General features: G+C 47.7%; 1 protein-coding gene across 4 annotated transcripts in view; it reads right to left on the bottom strand.

Annotated features, from left to right (window-relative positions):
- The window catches only part of DGKG (diacylglycerol kinase gamma), a 208,968-nt gene that overhangs the window by 56,753 nt on the left and 127,225 nt on the right, over positions 1-24,990 (bottom strand). For all 4 annotated transcript variants that reach the window (XR_010409214.1, XR_010409213.1, XR_010409215.1 and 1 more), the window contains one exon: positions 11,718-11,808. Coding sequence is in view for 1 of the 4 variants with exons in the window: in XM_045903201.3 (XP_045759157.1) it covers positions 11,718-11,808 (91 nt within the window). In the remaining 3 variants the exon portion in view is untranslated. The remainder of the gene's footprint in view (positions 1-11,717; positions 11,809-24,990) is intronic.

Here is a 24,990-nt window from a genome sequence, read left to right as displayed (position 1 = left end):
ACCCTGGTGAGTGAGAAATGGGGGTGGGGTGTCCTTTGAAGAGTGAAGTAGGGAAGTACTGGGGGATGTCTAGGGAAAATAATATTTCAGTTACAGTGGGAAGAAAGAGAGAGGGCTGAGGAAGAGGTGGACAATATCCAGACACGCTTGAATAGGGATTCTGATGGGCTGAGAGGGCGATGGACAGGAGGAGAGGGAGGCCTTGCTTGATGCCTGGGCTCTACGTCAGAGCCTCAGATACACACTCAAGGACAGAGGAATGGCTGACATAAAGACCTGACCAAGATCCCCCACTCCCCTTTTTTGAGGCAACAGGATGCCCATAGGCATTAGGAAAAGGGAAAGCATCTGTACCATCCTATACAGTCCCAGGGTCCTGTAGGGCCCAGGTGAGAGTGGGGGTGGTAGGGCTCGTTTATGGTGGCCATATTTCTGCTTTGGTAGGTGGGGAGGGTGTTCTGTGAATTGGCCTGGCAGGTTGGAATGTACCTTAGACTATGGGGAAGGAAGGCTGGGCACTGGCCCAAGGTATCCTTTGATTTGGAAAGAGGAGAGTAGCTGAGAAAAAGGGTGACCTGGGTCCTGGCAAAAGGCAGTCATGGTAGCCCAAACTGGTCTGCATATAGGCCACAGAGTTGGGCCTACCTGCTTTTATTTCTGTACTCACTCCCTAAACTGCCAATTACCTCTTTTATGCCTAGTAGAATGCTACCCTTCCAGCTCAAAAGCTATCTCCTCTGTAAGACTTTTCCCAATGCTCTAGGTAGAAACCGATCTTTTCCTTCTCTGACTTTTCATTGCCTTGCTTCTCTCTCCAATATGGAATGTAGATTTTGCTATGTATTATTCACCTGTCCCCAGGACACTTTAAGCTCCCAGAGGACAGGGACCATATGTTACACAGCTCTGTGTTTTTCATGGTACCTGGCATGTCTTACCCACATCAGATGTCCAATATAACTGTTGCTTAATTGAAAGAAAGAATGTGTGGTGAAATCCCCAAATGGAAATCAAGGTATTCTAGGTGAATTTCCACAACTTCCAAGGATGAATATATTGACCAAATAAAGTGGACTGAATGTCCAGGTTGGGGAGAGATAAGGAAGATGAATCCAAGTCTGCAAGAAGTAGTCCTCTGATTGCAGGTAAGGGAAATCTATAGCTGAACAGCTTGTAACAAGACTAGGGCACATGGGGCATGATTTATATGAGAGAGACATTAAGAGACAGAAGACAAAAGCATTTACTCATCTATCAAGAATGATGAAAACCTACTTATTCTGTGCTAGACCCTGGGGATGGAACAGAAATGGGACAGAGTCCCTGTCTTCAAGGTGCTCACAGCAGGTCAGTGCTGGATCAATGGTGTGCTAAAAGCTTAACAGCAGGATCTCCGGGAGGGGAGAAAAAAAACCCAGCAGCAGCAGCTCTGATTGTGGTGTTCCATGGTATAAATACTCCCACTATGGCCAATTTCAAGCTACCAATGTGACATCACTGAAAATGCGGCTAGAGCTGATGTGCCAGCAAGCAAGCTGGTTCTAGCACATCACTGAGGAGGAAGGAGCTATCTGCGTATCTGCATGGCCTATGGCCAGAAGAGAGACATTTATTGGGAGTGAAAGAAAAGCAGCCAGGGCAAACAATGATGTCTGTTTTCCCTAGAGAAGAACGAAAGAGAATGGTTTCAGTGTCAATAATCTGATGTTTATCCTGAGGGAAGAAAAGGTGATAAATTGAGTGGTGTTGATGAGTGGTGATAGCATTATTAGAAAGATAGTCCAGTGCTATCTACACTAAAAAAAAAAAAAAAAAAAAAAAAAAAAAAAAGTAGCCCCTGGCATGTAGGTAAATCTTAGGACATGGCTTTCCCTGCAGCCAGAGGGGCCGTTTTAGGTCATTCTAGGAGCCGATGTCTGTCACGGGTAGTTAGATACTAATACATACGAATATTATATGATGATATTAACATAGATCATTTATTGAGTAACTATTATGAACCAGGCCCACTTCATATATTTTATGTTTAATCCTTACCACCCTGCGCTGTTGGTATTTGTATCCTCATTTTTACAGGTGAGGAAACATCGCCTAAGTGAAATGAAGGAAGGTCCTTCTTTTCCTAATTTATGCAGGTTCGTGGTAGGCTTCATGAACCTGAAGGTTTCCTGCATGAGATGCAAACAGTGAGCTCAGGAAGACAGTCTAACTTACAGAGCATGTACCGGACACCTGATCATCTTGTGCTTTGTTACCTAAGAGACCACTTCTTGAGTATTCTAGACACAAGGGATTTGAGTCTTCATTTTAAGGAGGACGCTGGAAAAAATGGAGTCTATCGACAGAAGAGTTGTCAGGATAGTCATGGGTCTGTACATCAAGTGACATGAGGAACTGGGGATGGTTAGCTCAGTGAAGGTAATAGGAGATGCTGTGGAATCAGATCTTCAGCCCTGTGAAGGGCAGTCACATGGGGAGCAAGAAGGCATGTTCTATGGGCCTCAGAGAGTGGAAACAGGCCCGCTGGATGGAGACGGATGGGGAACTCAGTCATGCATCCCACAAACACAGACTGGGCAACTATTTTGTTCCAAGCATTGTGCTATGTGCTGACAGGGGAAGGATATGACGATGCACAGGACACATCCTTGTTCAACATTGGGAAGAACTTTCAGAAAGTCAGAGCGGTCCAGCAATATGGAACTGGGAAAGCAATGAACTTCCTATCCGTGGAGTATCCAGGAGGAGGCTGGATGTGCACTTATCAGAATGTACCAGAATGAATCTTTTTTTTTTGAGTGGCAAATGGGACTAAATCCCCTTCCAGTTCAGAGATTCAGAGTCTACGTTCAGCCTTGCTTTGGCAGGCTGGAGTGCTGTACTGAAAACATGTCATCATGACCCCCTCCCACCAGCTTTGCCCACCCAGCTGCGTGCTCTGCGTTCTCTGACAGGGAGTTGTGGTAGGCCAGACAGACTGGAAAGTGGCTGCCATCTGTGACAGGGATGATGGAGTTTTGGCGGGTTTGTGTGGGCTCAAGGAATGCAGCATGAAGCCATGTACACAAACCTGTTTAAGAACATCCCATGGGCAGAAAATGTTTTCTTCCTCTTCAGCCCTCCTCTGTTGCTGTGCCAGGCAGGCACAATGGTGCCTTTGAGAGGGGCAGCTGGAAGGGGGTGTTGGCAGGGAGGCTGGAAGTAGAACATTGCAGCTGGGGGGGTGCAAATTCATTTCCAGGAGCAAGCCTGCTCTGGGTGCCAGTTTCCAAAACAAAACTGCTGTTTCTCAGAGCTCATGGTGGTGGGTTGCCTCAGAGTTGGACAGAAGGCAAAGCCATTTCCTATACACTGCTCCACCCTCCCCAAGTTCAAAAAAGAAACCCCAAAAACAAAACTGGTGTATTGAGATATTCTTGCTCTGGATGCAGATTAACAGGTTTTGCTGTCTGTCTGGGTCTCTCGGGGCAACGTGGGGTGGATAGGGCTTTCTGAAAGGTCCAGCTTTTTGGCAGACAGAGCAGAGCTGATTGCCATGGGGACTGGCAGGGCCCAGGGGGGCAGGTAGGCTTCTGGGCCCTAAGAGAGAGCTGAGGATGGAGACCCCCTTCTTCTGGCTTTCAGGGTCACTTCCTCTGACCCCACAGCCACCTGGCACCGTTGCTGCCACATGGGCTCTGCCCACTTACTGTCTTAACTCTCTCTGGTGGGAAAGAAGTGGGAGAACTCTGGCATTTCCTGCCCTGGGTTGACAGTTGTCCCAGACCCTCTGCTACTTTCAGAGGTCCTAGCAACAGCTCAGGGATGGACGTGGGAGGACTTCCCACTCAAGGCACTTAGAAGGCACAGTGCCAGGCTGCAAGCTCAGCTACCTCCCCCTTTGTGTTTTAAATGGAGCAAGGTGGGTCCTTTTTATTTTGATGGCTTCCAACAAAAAGGTCTCTCTTGAGGCTGGTCAAGTGGTAATTTCTGTTAGTGCTTACACTAATTATGGGATTTTTCACACTTTGGTTCAATTTTATAATGAATAACTATAGAGCAATTACTTCATTTCAGGCACTGTGCTAGGCCCGGGGATCCAGAATGAATAAGATAGAGACCTTGCTTCAGACAGCTGACTGCCTAACAGTTATGCCAAATCCTACATGGGAGCCCAACTATCGACTGGGGGACACGTGCCTTAGGTGGAAAGCAGAGTGTAATGCCCCAGAGGTCATCTCTTCCAGGGAGAGGAGGAACTGTGGGGCACATGGGCCAGAAACCCATCTGATCTTAGAGTTCTTACTTATTTTTAGGAGACTCAGTTTCTTTGTATCAGTAATGGGAATAATATACACCATACAGAGTTATTATAGGGATTAAATAAGACATGAATGAAGATGCCTGGACAGAGCTGGTCTCAAGGTAAATGACTGTGCTATTATTAATCTGTTGATCCTAATGGACTTGAGATATGAACATGTATGTGTGCACAGTGGTATTTATCTGATCCTTTGTTAGATGAGATACGCTTCCTGAGAGAGTCAGTTCTTCTACCTTCTTAATTCCTCTCCTGTAGAAGACTAGGATCAGCAAGTTTATGACCTCATGAAGATAGATAAACAAAGGCCTATCCACTAGAGCCAACAAGTCATATCCGTATATAATACCCTCTGTCTGTTACATAACCCAGTTGTAGGAGCAGTAAAGGATTGGAATGCTTCTATTCCCTGAGGTTCTTGAATCTCTTGAGTGTGGAGATGAAGATGATAAATTCTTTTCAATATTCTAAAAAGTCTAAGAGAAATGATACATTTCCCACCGACAGAGCTCACAGTTTATCATTACTTGGACGATGCATCTCTTTGGTAGACATTGCTTAGGGAAGTTATTCTTTGACTAAGGGACCTTCAGGGCAGAAAAGTTAAACTCACCAGGGCAGAGTTTAACACCACTAGAGTTAGCCTAGCGACCTTCCAGGAACCCGTTGTGGGGTGCCTCCTAGCCCGACATGCTGTCACATGACCCCAACCCGGGGTCATCTGAGACCGAGTACAGCCTCATCTAGCCTCTGTGCTGTGTATCTCCCCACTGCTTTGTGAAAATGTGCACATGAGAATTCATCCTTAAAAGTTATTCCAAAGTCCTTGGAAGACACAAAGTATATATAGCCAGGAGTCTGCAGACAAAGAAAATCAAAGCAATTCAAAAAGAACAAAGGAAATGGAAAAGAACAAGAGAGTAAGAGCATATGGATGAATGGCGGCTTGAAGTGAAATACAGGGTTCACATTTGTGGGAATAAAAAAAGAGGGATCATTTAAGAGAGGGAAAAATTTACATGGCTGAACCTGTAAGCAGACAGTGGCATTTTGTGAGGAAAAATCGACAGAAACCATTTCTTCTTATTTGGCTGAAAGATTTTAAGGATCTGTGGAGGAAACCTGTAGCCCGGACATGGCTGAAAGAGGTAGAGAGGGAGGATGGAGCAGTGTTGAAAAATGGGTAAAGATGTAAGAAATTGAAGAATCACAGAGGTCCTCCTGGAGACCTGATTTTAAAGAAACAAGGGCTAATATTCTTACGGGGTTGAAATAAGGCCTGCATTAGAACAGTGCTGACCTGACTGCTGAGATCTTGGGTTCCCTTTCCTCTCTGTCTCTCTGTAGTTTAAAGTGCTCTACCACGAATTTGGGTTACTTTTATAATCAGGAAGCGAGGGGCCTGCATAGTAGGAGGAAGCAGGAAGGAACTAAGGTGGGGACACCAGCAGCAGTAAGGACTGGGCGATGGGCAGGAAGGACCGTGAGCTGGCCAGAACTGCCTTGGTTGGCCTCAGTGTGACAATGGTGCTGGACTGATGGAGCCATTGGCCTTGACTGAGGAAGGGAATAGACCAGAAGGAGGATGTCTCTCTAAGGCCTGTTCCAGCCTCCCTTTGACTCTAGGGTTTAATGCACAATTAGGTTGCCCCCTTTTTATTTTCCAGGAACTGAAAATCCCTTTGAATGCTCTTCTCACCTCTCCCTTCCCCAGGAGCATGTTTTCATTTCATCTGCCTTGGATTTGCAGCCGGGCTGATGGGCTGAGTGTTTGGCCGGTTCCCATCTTCATTACTCCAAGCTCTGAAGGGCTCTACCTGCCCATGCTGAGAAGGTCTGGATGCCAGAAGAGGCCTGGTTCAAAGCGCTTGGAGATTTCTTCCTCGCATTTAAGAGTGTGCCCTATTGCTGGTGGAGACTGAGGCAGGATAAGAGAATGCCCCCAGTTGGAGCTTGTGGCACTTACTGGCTGGGTGAACTTGGCCAGGCTACTTAAACTGTAAAGCCCTTGATTTCTCTCTTTTGAAAAATAATGGCGCTTGATTGGATTGAAGTAGCTAAAGGTATCTGCCCAATCTTAAAATAATCTGATGCGCTTGTTATTAACTTCTTTACACGTACATGGCTTGCTCAACGTTAGTTTTAGAATTTAGGATTCTCATAGACAAGGCCCATATCATGAGGAGCATCAACTCTCCCTAGCACTGTGCCCAGCACACTCCCTTTTGTAAAAGTAAATTTCTAAAAATTGAGATGAAATCCACGTAACACAGAATTAACCACCTTAAAGTGTATAATTCAGTGGCATTTAGGACTTCCACTCACACTGTCTTTTTAAAGTGTTGGAGTAACAGTCAGTTGGGTTGGTTCCATTTTGTTGTAATAACAAAATGCTGCACTGCACCTCCATGCTTACCCTCTCCTGAGCTTGCATGCAGGAAATTCTCTAGGTCTGGGTTGCAAAGAACCTACTGGGTCATACAGTCTACAAATGCATTTTCAGTTCCGTGTATTGCTAAACCGCTCTGCAAAGTAGTCACCGCTTGCATTTCCATGGCGGCGGCTAAGCTTTCCCACTTCTGCGCATGCTCACCATCGCGGGGCAGGGGTAATGAACTAGCTCTGTCAACATCAGCACGGAGAGATCTCGAGAACATCGTGGCGAGTGAAAAAGGCAAGTTGTAGGGCACAAAAGGATTGCGGGGGAACTCAGTTCTCTCTGTAAGATTTTCTGCCTTTGATTAAAAAAATACTTGAAGGGAATAAAGCAAAATATTGACAAATATTTCTAAGTGAGGGGGAAATGGGACTATTTGATATATTGTCCTTGGGACTTTGTTGCATTTTAAAAAATCCTCAATTATAAATGGGGGGGAGGGGAGGCAGTGATGTGCAGATTCCCAAAATATATAAGATAACAGATTTTTTTGAGCAGCTTCCAAATTTGGATTCACTTTTCCCCATGCAGAAATTCATATTAGTAGAGCCAGCTAGCCTTCCCTTGTGAACATTGTTTTAAAGTAGATAAAATATCAAGGAATTTTGGAAGTTCTTATTTTTAGCCAGTAAAATGAAAAATTTCCACAGCATGTAAAATAAAGCGCTCTAGTCGAAGCCTGCCTGGTTGGCTCCACCTAACTATGATCACGTCTAAGAACCTTTCCAAAGCTATTCTGAGCCTGGGGTGGGGGAGGTGACTCACTGCGTCCCTCCCTCACCCCAGCCCCTATCTGTTTATTCAGGTGAAATCAGATTAAAATGAACCTTAACGGTAGCTTTGGAAGCGAAGAGAAGTCAGAGACGAAGAGATCCTGTGAGAAGCCTTAGACCAGGGATGATGAGAGTCATGGGAGTGACATGTTGGCTTCTTAATTAGCATCAACCATAATTTATGGAGCACCCATTTTCCAGAACAACACTAGCTTTCATAGGTCTTCCTCGTGTTACTGGGAAAGAAGCATTCAGGGCGAGCATGTGCAATGTTTTTTATGCTTCCTTTTTGATAAACGTAAAAATCTCATGCCTACTTTTAATGCTATCTGAAATATTTAATACAAGCATGTGAACAAAAGGAGATCACATAGGCCCCAGACCTAGTTGAGAATCTGGGTTCTAAACTGTGTGCCAGTATCCAGGGGTATCCAGGATTTGCCTGGCCTGACCATTCGTAGGCTGTAGACTGCAGGGGAGCTCCTTACCCTCTCTCAGCTTCTATCCCCTACTCTGGGAGGGTGATTATGATACCTGCCACTTGGGGCTGCTTGCAGATTCTGTGAGGCACTTAGCTCCATTGCTAGTTTTAAAACAAAACAAAAACATGAAAACTTTAATCCAGATAACAGCCTTGGAAGTAGGCTAACCCCTTTCCTCCCATTTTATAGATGAGAATACTGACACCCAGACACACTGTTCTACAAGTGACTTGACCTAACTGCAGAACAGGGTTCACCTCTTGGTCATGTGTGTCTGGGCCAGGCACCTTTCACGGTGCCTGCCCTGGCCATGTCTCTGCAGGTGAGCAGGAGATCTAGAGTTATCTTCTCCCCTGAGTCTCTGAGCAGCTCAAAATAGCATCTAGAGTGATCTGGCTCACGTGGCTCCCTAGGACCCCTGGATCCAATTTCCTTAGCACTAGTTAAGTGAGGATACTATATTAACCAGCTGTTGTGTGTTCTATCAGCTGGGCTGTAAGCTTTCAGAGAAGCGACCAAGTCTCCTAGTCCTTCTCAATAAGCCACTAGCCTCAGAGAAATAGGCCGTGTTTCCCGTGAGAGATTTTTAATGAAGAACTTCCCTGCATAATCTCAGGTTAGCTTTAAGTCTTACCCACCCAGATTTTGACCAGTGTGACACACACACACACACACACACACAGCAACTATATTGACTTTACTATCTGTTCTCCTCAACCCCTAACCTTTGTGCTCTTTCTCAAGTTGCTGCACCTCTTGGCCTCAGCTTCCTCACCCATAAAGTAAAGATGTGAATATTTGCCCTGGATGTTCCGAGGATCAGAATGAAATGAGATGCTGCATGGGAAAGCCTTTTGTAAACTTGAAGGCATAACTCTGACTCTCCTGTGGTCCAGCACGAACCCATTCCTTTCTTTTTTTTTTTTTTTAATTTTTTATTGTTATGTTAATCCCCATACATTACATCATTAGTTTTTGATGTAGTGTTCCATGATTCATTGTTTGTGCGTAACACCTAGTGCTCCATGCAGAACGTGCCCTCTTTAATACCCATCACCGGGCTAACACATCCCCCCACCCCCTCCCCTCTAGAACCCTCAGTTTGTTTTTCAGAGTCCTTCATCTCTCATGGTTGAACCCATTCCTTTCTAAATGGAGCCGTTTAGAACGACTGTGTCTTCTGTTCTTCTAAAGCATTTCTTAGCAGACCCACCTAGCTGCTTCGGCTGAGAGGGAACCAAATGGGCCCACATTCAACAAAGGAAGAAGAAACTGTGCATCCATGCTGAAGAATTCACGGAGTTTCTAGCACTTTCAAGGTACATCTCTGTTTAGTGAGTTCTAAGCTAAACTCATTCCAGGAGACCTAGAATCTTCTTACTAGTTTCCAGCAATAGAATCTTGGTCAAGTTACTTAATGTATCTGAGCCTCAGTGTCTTTATTTAAAAAATGTGAAGATACTTGCCTCACTGGGTGCTTGTGTCAAATGAGGACACATAATGGTAGGCAGTCCAAGCATCTGACTTTTTCCTCTTCCCTTTGTACTTTTCTCTTCCTTCTGTTTACCCTTCTAAACTTCTGTGCCTCCGCTTGCTTTTCCATGAAATGAGGATAATAACACCTGGCCAGCACAGCTCACCGGGCTGTCGTGTGACTATGCAATGAGCCGAGATAGGGCTTTGGAAACAGTGATGTATAGTAGAAACCCCTGTAGGGGTTATTCTTGGGGTCACTGACCTCGAACCAAGGAGTGCGCTGGTCCTCACAGGCCTGGGCTGTTGTGTGTAGCGGCTACTTTAGCAGGTCCCTTCGCCAGCTTCTGCTCATGCTCTCCCCGAGGCTCCTGGTGCTCTCACATCTACCCGTGATGCTCTGCGGCCGCCCAGCCCCTGTCGCCCACACGCCCCCCATCCCATCTGCCTCTCTGTCCTCCTCTGGATCACAGGGCACGGGACCGTCCACCCACCACTCTCTGATGCAATAACGGTGCCTGCCCCAATCCTGCAGGCTGTTGGAAACGGCCTGCATGTGACCCCCTCCCCGCATGAATAAATACTAAAAAGACTCATTATGGGTAGATAAGGAACACAGGAAATGCTCCCCCCGCAAGTCCCCAACAACCCTTAGATGGAACAACCCCACCCCCTCCAGAGGTCCCCCGCATCTTTTGCCACGAGCCCACTAGCCCTCTCTGTGGTTGAGGAAGAGCCCTTGTGTCTTGGACCCAAAGGGAACCATGGGCAGGACGAGCTGCAGAGGCAGGGGAGCTGAGCTGCTCTGTCCTGGGCACAGTTTCAAGGCCAGCTGCAGGGAGAACAAGCAGGCGCTGTGCGTCTGTAGCTGGCAGTGCTGAGGCCAGGGCTGTCCCTCACTTGGGGTAGATTTAAAGAGACCCCACCAGACGATCATGCCAACAGGAAAAATGCACATGCGTCTCTGTTGGCCTGGCTCCGTCTCCAAGCCCGGCCCCCCTCCTCCTCCACTGCAGCTCCCAGGCAGTGAGTTAGAGACCGTGGGCTAGCTCCTTGGCCTCTCCCAGGGGTAGCTGGTCCCACCTGGGAACACACGGCCCTGGCTCCCGGGCCTTTCTGTCCTCCAGACTGAGCTGGGCCCAAGTTGCCGGGATTAGCCCCCTGGGGGTGGTAACCCGGCACCCGAAGGGGAGGGGCAGGCAGATGAGTCAAATGGAAGCAGAGACTCTCCGGCTTTGTGTTTTTGTGAAAACTCCCTGTGAGCACAGGCTGCCTTCCACAGGGAATAGAGGGCTTTCCCACACTGCTTTAGGCCAAATGCTCCTCCTCCAAGGGGTGCCCAGGCCCCACGTGACTGCTAATGCAGGCTGAGGGACAATGCTGGTGGGCCAGGGGGAGCCCATCCCGGCTGAACGCGTTGGTAGCTGAGAGCTAAGGGCCAGGGGACCTGCGGCCTGAGGCCCCGCAGAGCAGACAGGCTGGCGTGCACAGACGTCTGGGCCCTCCGGTGGCCAGAGACCAAGGAGGCCTTCTCCCAGCGGTGAAGAGACTTCTGAAGGGAGCCCAGCAGGGGTGGGCTGAGCGGGAGGGAAGCCTCAGGCAAGCCCGTGTGAGGCAGGCTGCTGCAGGTGCCCGGAGAGGTAGGGAAACACGAGAGTGCCAATAGGGGCAGCTACGGAATTTGAGGGGCCCAGTTCACGAGGAAAGGCAGGGCCCTCTGTTAAAAAGTTACCAAGAATTTCAGGACAGTGACACGAAGAACATTAACCGGAGGCCCGTCTGAGCAACTGCGCACCCACAAAGCCGACCCTGGGCACCACCGAGTCGGCTCCTTGAAGCAGTTGTGACAGCAGAGGCCGAGTGCGTTGGGAGATAGCTGCCCTGCGACTGCTGGCTCCCACACCTATACCGGCCTCGGGCTATTTCCGGCCCCCCTCTCCCCCTGCAAGCAGCCCGTCTCCCTGTGCTGGCCGCCAATACGTCTGGGCCTCTCTGAAAAGGGGGAACTGCAAGGCCACGGTGGGGACAGGGCTGAGGACAGGAATGGACCTCTAGGCCCCAGAGCCCCAAGGCCTCCCTGGACAGGCCAAGGAAGGCAGGTCAGAGAGAGGTTGCACAGGTCTCTGGGAACAGGATGGAAGCAGAACAAATGGACTCCACTCTGGATCACTTCTTAAGGACCCCAGGGACACGTCCTGAGGGTATGTGTGAGAGACAGTCCGGGACCAGAACCCAGGCCTGGGAAGCCTTACCTCCAACTCTATGTGGTCGTGGAGCTTCTTGCACGTGGCTGCAAAGGTCTCTGAGGTGCCAAATTCAAAGTACCACAGCTTGTTCTTCATCCTGCCCCGTGAAGCAGAAAGCTGGCTCAATATTCTGTCTTTGAAACGGTCGTGTCAAATAGCTATGCTGTTGGGGCTCGGAGGCCCAAGCCCTCAGCATTCCCCACTCCTATGTTTTCAGCGCTTGTTAATCAGACGATCGGGGGTAGACACTTTTCACTGGCTGTTCTGGCTACGACCTTAGAGAAAAACGCTTTCATTTCTTAGACATCATGGCTACTCGGCGGAACCGCCAATGGCTGTGAACTTCCTGGTCAGAGCAGGAGAAAGGTGTGCTTGCCTCCTTACCTGGACCAAGGGAAGAGTTCTCTGAAAATCAGCCAGAGGTGGCAAGTGACATCATGCTCGGATCGTGGTCCTTTCTACTGCTAATGCAGAGGGACTAGTGGTAGAGCCCTCTCTTGGGTATCGTTGGGGCACAAAGGGAAGATCAGACAGACTTTGGAGACTTGAGGTATATACAGTCTTGGGGCAGAGAAGATAGAGTCCCACACAAAACCAGGCAAAACATGTGCTGCTCTGTCTATGCTCTGCCTGACGGAAGCAGAGTGGAGAGAATTAGACACAGATTTGCAGACAACGTGGAAAGAGAAGGAAAAAAGTGAGTTGTTTGGTAGCAAGAGCTCCCCCCGTCCACCTCCTCCTCAATTGCATTTGCTTAGGTCACAGAAATACTTCATTTAGGGGAAGACCTTGTCATTTGCTTCGAAGTAAGAGCTCACCATTTTGAGTTTTAAAAATTTTCAACATTTTCTTTAGTGGGGGGAAAAGAAAGGGATTCCCATGTAGCTGGGGGCTCGGCAAAGTCAGATGGTGTGCCCTGACACTTGGTCATTTATATCAGATGGTCTCACCAAGAAGTGTGTCTGCTGGTCTTCCATTCCTTCCATCCTACCTGTCATCCCATTATTGAGGGGCTGGCTAAGAGAAGGGGCACCTGTCCAGTTGATAAGCTGGCAGATTTTGCTAAGGAAGGAGTAAACAAAATCACATTTTTCTTGGCACGTTCTTCAGGACAGAAAGCCACCTTGTGCACCGCTGATCCTCCATCCTCAGATTTGTGGCCTAAGAGGAATGGAGCATTCTTTGGAGGGAAGAAGGCTCTTATTTCTCCCTAGTATTCCTTGGGCCATAGTAGATGAGTCTTCAGAATAAAAGACAACTTTTATCTCTGCATTTCTCAAAGAGAACATAAAGATGATGAGACTGTGTTCTTCCATTGCATGACGATTTCTAAGACCCAGTTGACTGGGAAGTAGTCTTTCTGACTCTATGTATGTATGAAAAGAAAGAATAAGTAACGAGGGAAATAAGAATAGGCAAGATTTAGGGAGTTCGGCCTAATGAAGAAAGTTAGCCGAACCGGGTATACTTTTAAGTAGCCTGGTACTTCTCAACTAGTGTGTTGCAATCAGGCACACCTGGACTGTCAATCCCCTCGGTCTTCGGTGCGGCCAGGCTGGGGTCTAGGGCCAGCTGAGTCCCACTGTCACAGTGGGCATTCTTATCTGTATGCCAAACAAGTGTTTTTGTTTTCTACGCCTGCCATGAAGTGAAAAATAATACGGAACACTGTTCTAGATCACTGGTTCTCTGTAGGCACAGTAATGTGAATACAGATCACCTGGGGACTTCATTAAGATGTGGGTTCTGATTCAGGCGTTCAGGACTGGGGCCTGAGAATTCTGTGTTTTCTTTCTTTTTTTTTTTTTTTAATTCTTATGTTAATCCCCATACATTACATCATTAGTTTTAGATGAAGTGTTCCATGATTCATTGTTTGTGCATAACACCCAGTGCTCCGTGCAGAATGTGCCCTCCTCAATACCCACCACCAGGCTAACCCATCCTCCCACCCCCCTCCCCTCTAGAACCCTGTTTGTTTTTCAGAGTCCATCGTCTCTCATGGTTCGTCTACCCCTCCGATTTCCCCCGCTTCATTCTTCCCCTCCCGCTACCTTCTTCTTCTTCTTTTTTTTTCCTTAACATATATTGCATTATTTGTTTCAGAGGTACAGATCTGAGATTCAATAGTCTTGCACAAGAATTCTGGTTTTCTAACCAGCTGCTGATGCTGGTCCAGGGATCACACCTGGTGCTGTGAGGATGCGGAGACAGATGTGTGGTTCTGAAACATTAGTATTCATAAGAATTGCCTGGAGAATGTGATTAACATACTGCTTCCTGGGCTGCGATCTGTAGAGAGTCCCTGTGATAATTATGGGATGGGGCCCAGGAAGAGGCATGAGTGCCCTGGGGATCATTATGCAGGTGGTCAGTTGTCATGACTTTAAGAAGCATTCCTCTAGCTACCAATGAAGTGACGACCAAGGACCAGAACGGACTGATTAAATCTGACAGAGAGGATTCCTCAGGAAGGATAAAATGAGGGTCAACGCCTCTCCATAGACCATGATGGCAAAAGACCCAGGGACAGGAAAAACACAGACTGTCATAAATGTCAAGGTTGAGCATTCCTCTCTGGCAGCAAAAGCATCTCTGTAGCCAAGAGACCTGTGTTGTGATTCCATTTTCAAATATCACTTCTGGTCTGAATCATGACTTTTGAAAGTTATTGCCAGGAGATTTAGAGTTTTAATAAAAATTTCCAGAAGCCACCAGCTATTTTTGCCCAGAAGTGGCTCTTCTGATGATTTAATAAGGTTAAGAGGTCATGGTCAGGTCAGTGTAGCAGAATGACTGAGAGGATCAAACAGACTCCTCGTCCATGGCTGGTAAGAGGTCTGTTGCTGCCTGTGTAATCTCTGGCAAGCATTAAGCCTTAGTTTCCTCATCTATAAAATGGAGTTGATAAAAAGATCTGCTTCAAAGCGTGAGAAGATAAAATGAGGCAACTGCAAAGCACTTCACATAATGCTGGCTGCACAGCAAGCTCACCAAGAATGTTAGCTACTTACATATTGGCTATTATTTCAATGTCTTGAGTTGACATATTTGGATAACACAGTAGGGCAAAAATGACAGATCAATTTGGGTGGCTATAGACATTATACGTGCACATTTTTCTAGGACAGGAAAAGATGTGATCCTATTTGTTGGATCATGTGTCTTGACTTGTGGTTAGAAACATATGTTCTCCACATGTTTATTCTAATAGGTTTTTCCAGATCACAGACCACACCCTAAACCTTGGTTAATTATCTTGACTGGTCACACGATTGTCCAAAGACATGATGTTGATTAGGAATATGCTTCTGAGAAAGTGCATGTTTGGTGTGAGACAAAGCATTTATCAGAGTCCAAGAAACTCATTGTGCTGGAACTGAATGGGGGTCTAGGTGGGGGTCTGCTAGGTATACTGAAGAACAAAACACAGCGCTACATGAGCCAGGCACCTAGGAAGGACAGACAAGGGAAAAGATCATGGAGTTGTGAGCTAAGCTTTAAGCACTGGGGTTACCTAGGAGAAGGGCACATCCAATTCTTAGTGAGGCCAGGGGCAATCGGAGAAAGCAACCTAGGGAGGCAATGCCAAGGTTGAGTTCCAAAGAATGTGGAAGGGAACAGAGAAAGTGGAACATTCCAGGCAGAGGAAGAAGCCTAGACAATGGCGCAGGGCAAGAGAGAGCATAAACTTGCTGCAGGTGACCTGACCTAAGGTGAGTGGGCTGCTGACTGGCCAGGTAAGGCTGGAGAGGCAGGTAGGTGCAGGTTTGTAAAGGCTGGGGATGTTATGCTTAGGTGTCTGGGCTTTATTTTTAAGTCTATAGTGTGTCATGGACCATCCTTACATGACGCTGCTAGCGTGGAGTGGGGGGGTAGGGGGGGCAGTAATGATCTGATCAAATCTGTGCTTTTTAAAAATCACTCTGTCCTAAGTGTGGAGAGTGGCTTGGAAGGGGTGGGTACAGACTGGAGGCCTAGAGAGTGGTTTGGAGGTGGTGTAGAAATCCAGAACAAACTGGGAAGGGCCTGAACGAAGGTAGTGACAGTAGAGTTATGGAGAAGAGAATGCACTCACAAGCAAAAATTTAGGAGGCGGAGTTGACAAAGCTCGTTGGTCGTGAGGAGGGAATGAGAAAGAGTCGTCGCAGTAACACCCAAGTTTTTGTCTTAGCATGGGAAATGGCAGATGCTAGCCACTGAGAGAGGGACACAGGAAATCAATGCTCCAGTGGTGGTCCTCTTTACAACTGAAGGGCAGCACTTTGGTGTTCTGGCCTCTCTGTCCATGCATCCACCCATAGAACATCTATTGAGCCGTCCTGTGGGCCAGGCACTGTGTAAGGCTTGGAGATAGTGACGAATAAGAGTCTCTGGCCTGGGCGCCTGGGTGGCTCAGTTGGTTAAGCGACTGCCTTCGGCTCAGGTCATGATCCTGGAGTCCTGGGATCGAGTCCCGCATCGGGCTCCCTGCTCGGCGGGGAGTCTGCTTCTCCCTCTCCTGTTCCCCTCTCTTGTGCTCTCTCTCTCATTCTCTCTCTCAAATAAATAAATAAAATCTTTAAAAAAAAAAAAAAAGTCTCTGGCTTCACAGAGCTTCCATACTTTTAATAGCTTCACCCAGACACTAACATTCGACCTTTGACCCACAGGAGACTATGTGTCCAAAATTTAAGAGCTTTTACTTCTTTTTCTAACTCAGGCACGTTCTAGTTAGAAGTGAATACATTCTATTTCCGTGGCCTATAGCCCATGGCTGCTGAACATTTTACATATGCTGTCTCTTTCAAGTCTCAGAAGAACCCTATGAGTTGCTACGTATAAGGGAACTAAGACTTGGGGAGGATAAGTAAGTTGTCTAAGGTTGCAAGGCGAATTAGTGCAGAGTGGCGCTCAACCCTGGCCGTGCTTTGCTGCCCGGCCACCGACTTTAGCGGGCTTTTGTGGTGTGGTGCTGTGTGTTCCTATTGTGCTTCCTAGACTGCTGTGGTTCTCCTTCCCCAGGTTGTTAAACAGATGCACTTGGGGACCTGGGGTGTCAGTGGTTACATTACATCCTAGGAGATGTTGTCTGATGCAGAGCGTCAGGGCCCTCCCAGGGGCCAGGGGAGTTCCAGAGGAGTTGGGATTGGGTTTTCCACAGGAACCTCCTGATTTTGAACCTGTACAGTCTCAGAGAGTCAGGGAGACCAGAACGACCCTGGTAAAGATGCTCCAAGACACCCTACACTTTGCCTTCTCTCAGCTCACCCAGAAATTGGGTAGGGGTAGGGGCAGGGCCCTGGGGCCATCCCCAACACAGAGTGCAACAGGGAAAGCTGGAAGGCAAACCAGTTTAAGAGACACGTGAAATCATCTACAACAGGTCCCGACCTCCGGAAGGCCCTCATTCCCTCTACGTATGGTTTGTTGATTGAATGTTGCTGATGCCCTGCCAGTAATCAAAAGTACTCTCCTCATAATGAAGAAGGTCACTTATGTGTTTCATCAGAAAAATAGCCACTGGCCTTTATTTGAGATAATGTAAAGGGGGATTATTTTGGTGGTCTCTGTCCCAGCCACCAAAATGGTTGCAAGTACGAAGGCTGGGGCCATGGGGGTCGAGCTAGAGAAAGGAAGGGACCCCTACTGGGATAAAGGTTGATCAGGTTAAGATGGCTCCCAGCACCCTGCCTGCCTGAGGTCGGCCATTATTGGTGGGCCCTGAGGTGGAGGCTGACTTCAAGCCAAGTGAGGTAAGAGAAGAGAAGACAGAACCTTTCTTTATACATGTTGTGGTGTTATTGCCGAGCATTTCACTGGTAGGCGTATCTGAGGCAGGGCTCCCTGCAGGTTCCTGGTTGCCCCCTTTCTCAGCCTCTGTAAGCTCAGGAGGGAAACCAAATGCCCATCACTGCACACCAAGACACCAGGGGAGCAGCAACTGGGATTCTCAGGGTCTGTCTACACTGTCAGAGCAGATCTGTATAGCATGGAGTGCTACGGGTTTTTTTGTTGATCTGGAACTAGGCTCTGGCCTCTTGATTTTGTACTCTGCTAAACATTTTACATATATTATCTCTTTCCAGTCTCAGAAGAAGTCTATGAATAGGTCCTGTTGCTACCAATAAAAAATTCACAGATTGACGTGCGTTCTCCCCTGCCTCACCTTCCCTTTTTACCCATTCCTCGACCAGCACCAGCACCTTTCCAAAGCCTTTGGTAAAAGCCTATAGGCCTGTGATACTCTACGACTGGCAGTGGGAGATGCAGCCCCTACCCCACCCTGCCAACCAGAGCCTGAACGCCAGCGTTCCTTCGTCTCTTTTGAAGATGGCTCCCTCCCCAGACGCTTGACGGTTAGCCCTTGCTAGACGGTTACTGCTGCTGCCTATGGCGCTGCTTTTTGTGTTTCACCTGCATTTGGGATCCGAGAGGCTAGTGTTCTGCCACTTGCCACCTAGGTGAGTGACAGGAGTTCTTCAAAGCTTCATTTCTTCTACAAAATGGGAATATTATTTTCTTCTTTACAAAGATTTTATTTATTTTATTTGGGGGGGGCAGGGGGGCAAGCAGACTCTGTGCTAAGTGCAGAGCACTACAACCCTGAGATCATGACCTGAGCTGAAATCAAGAGTCAGGCATTCGAGCCACTGAGCCACCCAGGTGCCCGGGAATACTGTTTTCTATCCAACAAAATTGTGAAGGTCCTGTGGCAAATACAGAGCACCAAGCAGTGTTTAATGCATGGGAAGTACTCACTAACTGTTCTTTCTAGTTACTAGGAGATGCTATCACTGAGAGACTCATTCCCCTACGGCTGCAGGCGGAGGGGCAGAATAGGGTGGGGGGGTTTATCTTAGACAGCCAATGTATTTGAAGAAAATAAAGCTAACAATGTTTTAGTGACTTCTGGAATGCTTTTTCCGCATCTCTCTTCCTGAGTTTTTTTTTGGCTCACCAGATCTTTCCTTCTCATAATCACCTTTTAGCTGGAGATGATTAATCCTTAACCAGGTGTCCTGGGGCAGGTTTCCATGTCCACACAACTCCCAGGTGCACTGTCAGCCTCGAAACTACTATCCAGGTGAGCCCATCCTTGAGGCCGAAGGCCCTCGTTGGGGCTCCTCAAGGGACTTTTAGTCACATGGAGGAGAGACAATCAGCAGCAGTGACGCCGTGGGTTGATTCTATTTCTGGGTTTTCTTAATTTCCCCCGGCTTTATAAGAAAATAACATCGATTGCACACTAGTGAGTTGAATCTCTCATTTGACAGATGAGGGCAAAATGAGACTAATTAAAAATGTTCTTTTGTATTTGTCAGCAATTTAGGGCTGGATTCAGTCATCATCCCGACAGCCTATGAATAGCCCGTTTTCAAGGATGTCCACAAGTAAAACCAAGCTAACTGCTGGGCATTTTTACCCACAAAGGCAATGGAGCTTCTGATGGCCCTTTTCTGATATTCTAGGAAGTTTTAAGGGCAATAGACTTTTGAAGTCATGAAAACATTTCTTTGGGCTTAGAAGGCTACAAAGAGGACACTACAGCTATTTCTAGAAATAGGAGCCCTTGAAGTGATGGTATTCCTCTTTGTGGTCTGGACTTTGATAATCAGGTTCCCTGAGTGGGTCATGACTCAGTCAGTCAGGCCTTCTTTGTCAGCCTTGTCAAGCAGATGTTCCCCACAAGATGGGGTTCTGTGTTGTGTGGAGGGGGCGGACTGATGTGGTGGAGGGCGTGCTGGGCCAGCCGGCAGGGGATCGGCCTTGTAGGCCTAGTTCTCATACACATCGGCATGTGACACCATGACTTACTCAGGGTGTCCTGGCCTCCGTTTCCTCATCACAATGAAGGGCTCGGAGCGGCTGATTTCTAAGGTTTCTCCAAGCTCCCTGAACAATGCGAGATAAAGGACAGGGTGGGAGAGCCCATGTGTTCCACATTGCCGCCATGTTGGGGTGTGGGCCCCAGTACTGCCAGAACTGCCATCTTTTAAAGAGAAGCCAGAAATATGGTTTTATGTAAAATCGGATTATTAGAGTTGGCAACAAATTCATTTTTTTGGTTGTTTTTTTTAGAGAGGGGGAGAGAGAGCAGGGACAGATGGAGAGGGAGAGAGAATCTCAAGCAGCTCCATGGCCAGCATGGAGCCGGACAACCCTGGATCTCACGACCCTGAGATCATGACCTGAGCCGAAACCAAGAGTCGGACACTCAACTGACTGAGCCACCCAGGCGCCCCCGAATAAAATTTTTTAAAAGGCCAAAATCTACACATCTGGGGAAAACTCTAGCTGGCCAACAGGCTACTTCAGCACATTAATTATAAATTTTCATAAGGTTCAACTCAATTAAAAAACAAAGCAAAGAATTTCAGTTACTACTCTTAGAGGTTTGTTGAGTTATTGGTGGTGTTATTGCTACTCCTACTAAAGACAGTAGACTAGTGTCAGGTTACTAAGGTAAATAATAATCTAGCAAAATCCAACAGATGTGATAACACAGAAAGAGCAAATGCAACCTGAGCTGAATTGTAATTGGTTGATGAAGGTTAGTAGTAATAGTGAGAATACTTTATCTGTTAACATTTTACACTATTTGAATCCCAAGTGCCTTTGGGAGTTCAGTAATTGCATTAACTGAAGTTTAGATCAAAGGTTTTTTTAAAAAAAAAAAAAAAAAAAGAGCCGAGGCAGGTGGACTTCGTTCTAAGGCCAGGATATAAGTCCTATATGGGGCCTGTGACTGTTCCCTCACAGGTGCTGTAGAGACCATCTGTGTCACCCGTGCACCCAGCTGCCCTGGCCCATCAGAGAGCCTGTCACCACATCTAATCCACCCTGCATGCTGTCCCGTTCTCACTGCTCCCTGGAATGGGCAGTCCATGACCCTCAGGCACGGAGCTGTGCATGGAAGAATCTTTTCCAAGAGGGGGCAGTGGCCTTTCTGCTATAAGGGAAAGTGAGCCCCCCAGCAATCAGGAAGGAGGCTTTATAAATAGCTGTTTTTGTTCTCCGAGTGTGACTCTTGTGCCCACTGTTCCTGCCAACAGATTTTTCTTGGCTCAGTGTATTTCGGCTTCGAGGGGCAAGGTATTTGCTGGCTGTTTTCCATAGTGGGGACAGACTGGCGTTCATGGCACTCAGAAAAATCTAGGGTGGTGAATAGACTGGAGGCCTGGAGACCAGAGACCAGGAGGGGGTGGGTAGAAACATGGGGAACAAAAAATAGGGAAGAGCTCAAGAAGGAACTAAAGGAAACAAAAAGGGCAAGAGAGGACGAAGAACATGCCTAGCATGTGTTTTCCAATATAAATATGGAATCCTCTTAATAACCTATGTTATAATCACCTTAATAACTTCTTAGCTCGTTTTCATGTGTGAAAAATTACCTGTAAAATCACAGATGACAGATCGTTTGCACTTAAGGGGCCTTTGGGGTCTGAGGATTCCCAGCCAGAAGATCACAGGTTCCAAGGAATCTTCCAAAGTATGAAAGGAATCCATGAGTTGCTGTCAATATTTCTTAATGTGAGACAGTATTTGTGCATTTACTCGTAATAAAGACTGCATAGGCTAACTAACAGGTTCGAATTTTTTGCCATGGAATGGAATTAAACCAATTACATTGGTCACCTCTTGGTAACCACAGGCACCGATTGCATAGTAAATGGATGTTGTTGAATAATAAAAATGGGAAAACAAATTATTACTTGGAAAAGCTTAATGGCTGACCGAAATCTTATTCAATATGGCGCCCATGGTGGTGAGCAATGAGGAATGAAGAAAAATAGTGCACTATTTGATGATAAGAGGGTGCATGCAGAACTGCTAGTCCATACCAGCTCTGGAAGGTGGTTCTCTCCTAAGCCAGAGCCGCCTTCTCACGGTACAGATTAGGAAGCTGAGACCAGTCCTTGGTGACGCACTGGCCGGAATCCAAGGCCCAGCTCCCAACTTCTAGTCCATGTCCCTTACCTTTCCACCTGCCCTGGCTCCTGTTGCTATGGCTGGGGTGCATCTGAGAGAAGTGGAAAAGTCAACCACTTCAGTGGAGCTAGTGAATACAAAGCCTCCAGCCATTCTCAGGGGTGCTTATGGGCTGGCTTTGCTTGTATCTACCCAGCCACGGGCATGGCCGAGAGAGTGCAGCTCTAGGCTGGCCGGCTCTGGTGGCTCAGGGCCCCGTGGCACTGTTCTCCACAGAGTCTGTGGTCTGGGCCTCCTTACTGGCCTCTGGTCTCCACTCTTCTCCCAAAGTAACAAAGGGCCAAACCCACTGGGCAGCTTCTCCACCACTTTGATGGAGTCTGCGGTCCAGAGAATCTACCCCCTCTGAGCAATGACCCTTCTCTTTCATGCAACACAGTTTGTTTCTGTGGACTCGGACATACTCTCCTTTGGTAAGGTCTCCCCATTTCTGTCTGGCACCTGACAAAATCTCCTTCTAAGGGCAGGACTCCAGCATGTAGCCTGCCAAAGTCTGCAAGCTGATCCTCCCCCACTGTAGCATCCGAGGACACGTGTGTGTGTGTGTGTGTGTGTGCGCGCGTGAAGGCACACACACAGGCCAACACAGGGAGTCTTCTCTGATCCTCTGCTACTGAGCACACTCACAGACATGGCCTCTCTGAGGTGATGGTGTCTCTTGAAGCCCCACAGCCCGACTTGACATCTGCCGCAGGGATGTGCATGCCACCACATGGTCCTGCCACTTTGGGGGTGACCCTCCAGAGCGACAGCTGATGAGGCAGCTAGGGTTTTCCTCTCCTGAGGGCCTGAGGGTCTGGAGTGTTTTTCCAGTCAGTATCTGCCCTGGCCAGGGGAAAATCGCTCCCTTCCCCCACCCAAAAATAAAATAAAAATTTAAAAATCTCAGAGTTTGGCTGCTTTTAGCAATCTTTTCTTCCTTTGACGATTTATTCGTGGAACGAGAATCCCCCTCAGGCCAATTTGGCCGATGCTAGAGGGCTCTGAGTAAGCCTGCTCTCCCAGTTCCAGAGAGCAAAGCCAAGTACCGGGACAAAAATCCTGCGCCTGGAGGAAAGGGGGCAAAGGCAGGTGGTGATGTGTGTCTCTAAGGTTCTGTAATGAGTGCTTAGCTGTTGTGTACCTTTTTTTTTTTTTTTTTAAGTAGGATACCCAATGTAGTACTTGAACTCACGACCCTGAGGTCAATGCATTCTCTACCAACTGAGCCAGCAGGGCACCCTTGTTGTGTACTTTTTTGACTCTGAACTATGCTTTACCAGCATTCACACATCCATCAGCCCGGGAGACTGGTCTTCGAAGGCAGGTGGGGATAGCTGATTAAAACGTAAGTCCCAAATGCCGAGAAAAGACAGGGCACTTTGCTGGAACTGAGCTCGTGTCCAGGAAGGCCACTTCCTAGGTCCTGAGCAACCAAAGCTAGAAACTAAAAACCATCCGGGCGAGTAGAGACAACCCCAGAAGCAGGTCCACACCTGCTCCTTACTCTGACCACCAGGTGGGCCCCTGACAGAGAGACAGCAGAGCTTTGCCTTCCCTCTGCACACCCTTCCGTCCAGCTCCCCCTCCAGCTGTCGAGAATCATCTCAGTCCCCACTTACCCAGTGTTTATTGTGTGCTGGTGGGCCACTAGCTGTTTCACAAACCAAAGGGTTCCCCCTCCCGTGGTCCTCACATCTACACTCGGTGGTTATTCTATCCATGCATCTGAGGCTGTAGTTCCTTCAAAATGCAAAGCTGGACTGGAATCGTATCAGAGTTTCTGAGGTGATGAATGAGCCTGCTCTCTTCTCTCTCTCTCCCACAACCAGCTTTTCTGAACGTGAGGCTGTGCCAGATTTATGACAGGTCAGGTTACAAAAGTTCCTTGGTTAAGCCAGTTGTTTGTCACTCTGAGCACATTTCCCCATAGAAACAATGTTATGTTGAGGTTGGGTTCCCAGGCTAACCTACAAAAGGCAAGTAACCCATTAGCTATCTAGTTTTGGAGACAGCTAGGTGGAGCTGAAGCAGCTCTGGTTGGAAGCCAGAAAGGCCCGGGTTCAAGCCACAGGTCAGTCCCTTACTTGCCATGTAGCCTTGGGCAAGTCATTTAGTCTCTGTGCCTTAGTATCTTTATCTTGCATTGGGATGATATTACCTACCTTGCAGGGTTGTTGGGAATGTTCAAAATGGGCTGTATGAGGTACCCTGGAATAATAGCACAACAGAACTCCATTGCCAGGTATAAAACTGGCTTTGTGGCCTCATGGATTCTGAATTCCAATTTGAAATACAAGTGGTGCACCTTTCTTGCTGAATTTGGATTGGGGAACCTTTGCTTTCCTGGGAAAGGGACATGGCGGCTCTCGTGTCCTCAAATCCCTGGTGGCCACCTTGAAGTCTGGGCTGGAGTTCTTCTCAGAATGGGACAGGAGGTTCCAGAGGGAAGTGGGAAGCAGCAGAGGTAGGAAGTTGAGTCAGGTCACAACATAGGTATGCATCCTGTTTTTTCCTTCTGCTACCATAAAACTAGACGATGATCTGGTTACTTCTTCTTAAGTTTCCTGTGCCTTCCACACCACCAACCAGCCGGATACCTCCTGGTCAGAGTTAAATACAGACTAACTAGTTGCTCCCTTGCTTCCTCTACCTTTTAAGTCATGAAATTGTTAGCAAGGCAAGCTAACGATTCATTAGACGGGGCAGATGCCTGGATAAATACCCCCTTCCCATCCCTATTGCATCTTCTTCCTGTGCCAGTTTTAAAAATCTGAACCAGGAAAGCACCAGCCAGAGCCTCACTCTGCCTGAGAAGGCTGTAGTAGACGCTGCCAGCAGAATCCTTTCTATTTTGCCCTTTAGAAAATCTCATCCATATGCTCTCGGCTTTGCCTCCACTCTGATGTTTGTGCCTCCTGATACTTGTGTATGCAGTGCAGGGACGGGGGTCATGTGAACTTATCCCCTTCATGAGCATGGCATTCTGGTTGTGCGTCCAACCCCACCAAATCTCTGCTGTCTCTTGGAGGTCACGCTCGCTCCCCTGAGAAACCCAACCCGCTCCCTTTGCCCCCTCGCCACGCAGCTGGCCAACATGTCCCCGCTGTGGGTGTGACCCCACTGCTCCTGCCTGCCGGTTCCTCGGGAGAACCGCTTGGCACCTCCTCTGCCAGGCTTCTTATTTCTAGCTCACACCTGCTGCCCCTCCATGGGCTGTGATTGTAGAGTTTCATTTGAACATTCTACTTTATCCCCTTTCAATCTCATTTTAAAGCTCTCCTGTTTGGTCTTCAAGGCTCCGGCCAAAAATATTCCTTTTGGTTTA

This window comes from Mirounga angustirostris, unplaced genomic scaffold (genome assembly GCF_029215605.1).
Source record: "Mirounga angustirostris isolate CCGP_5_RB_7025 unplaced genomic scaffold, mMirAng1.0.hap1 SCAF_1, whole genome shotgun sequence".
NCBI classification, from domain to species: Eukaryota; Metazoa; Chordata; class Mammalia; order Carnivora; family Phocidae; genus Mirounga; species Mirounga angustirostris.
The sequence above is the reverse complement of the archived record's forward strand: the minus strand, read 5'-3'. Positions and strand labels throughout refer to the sequence as shown.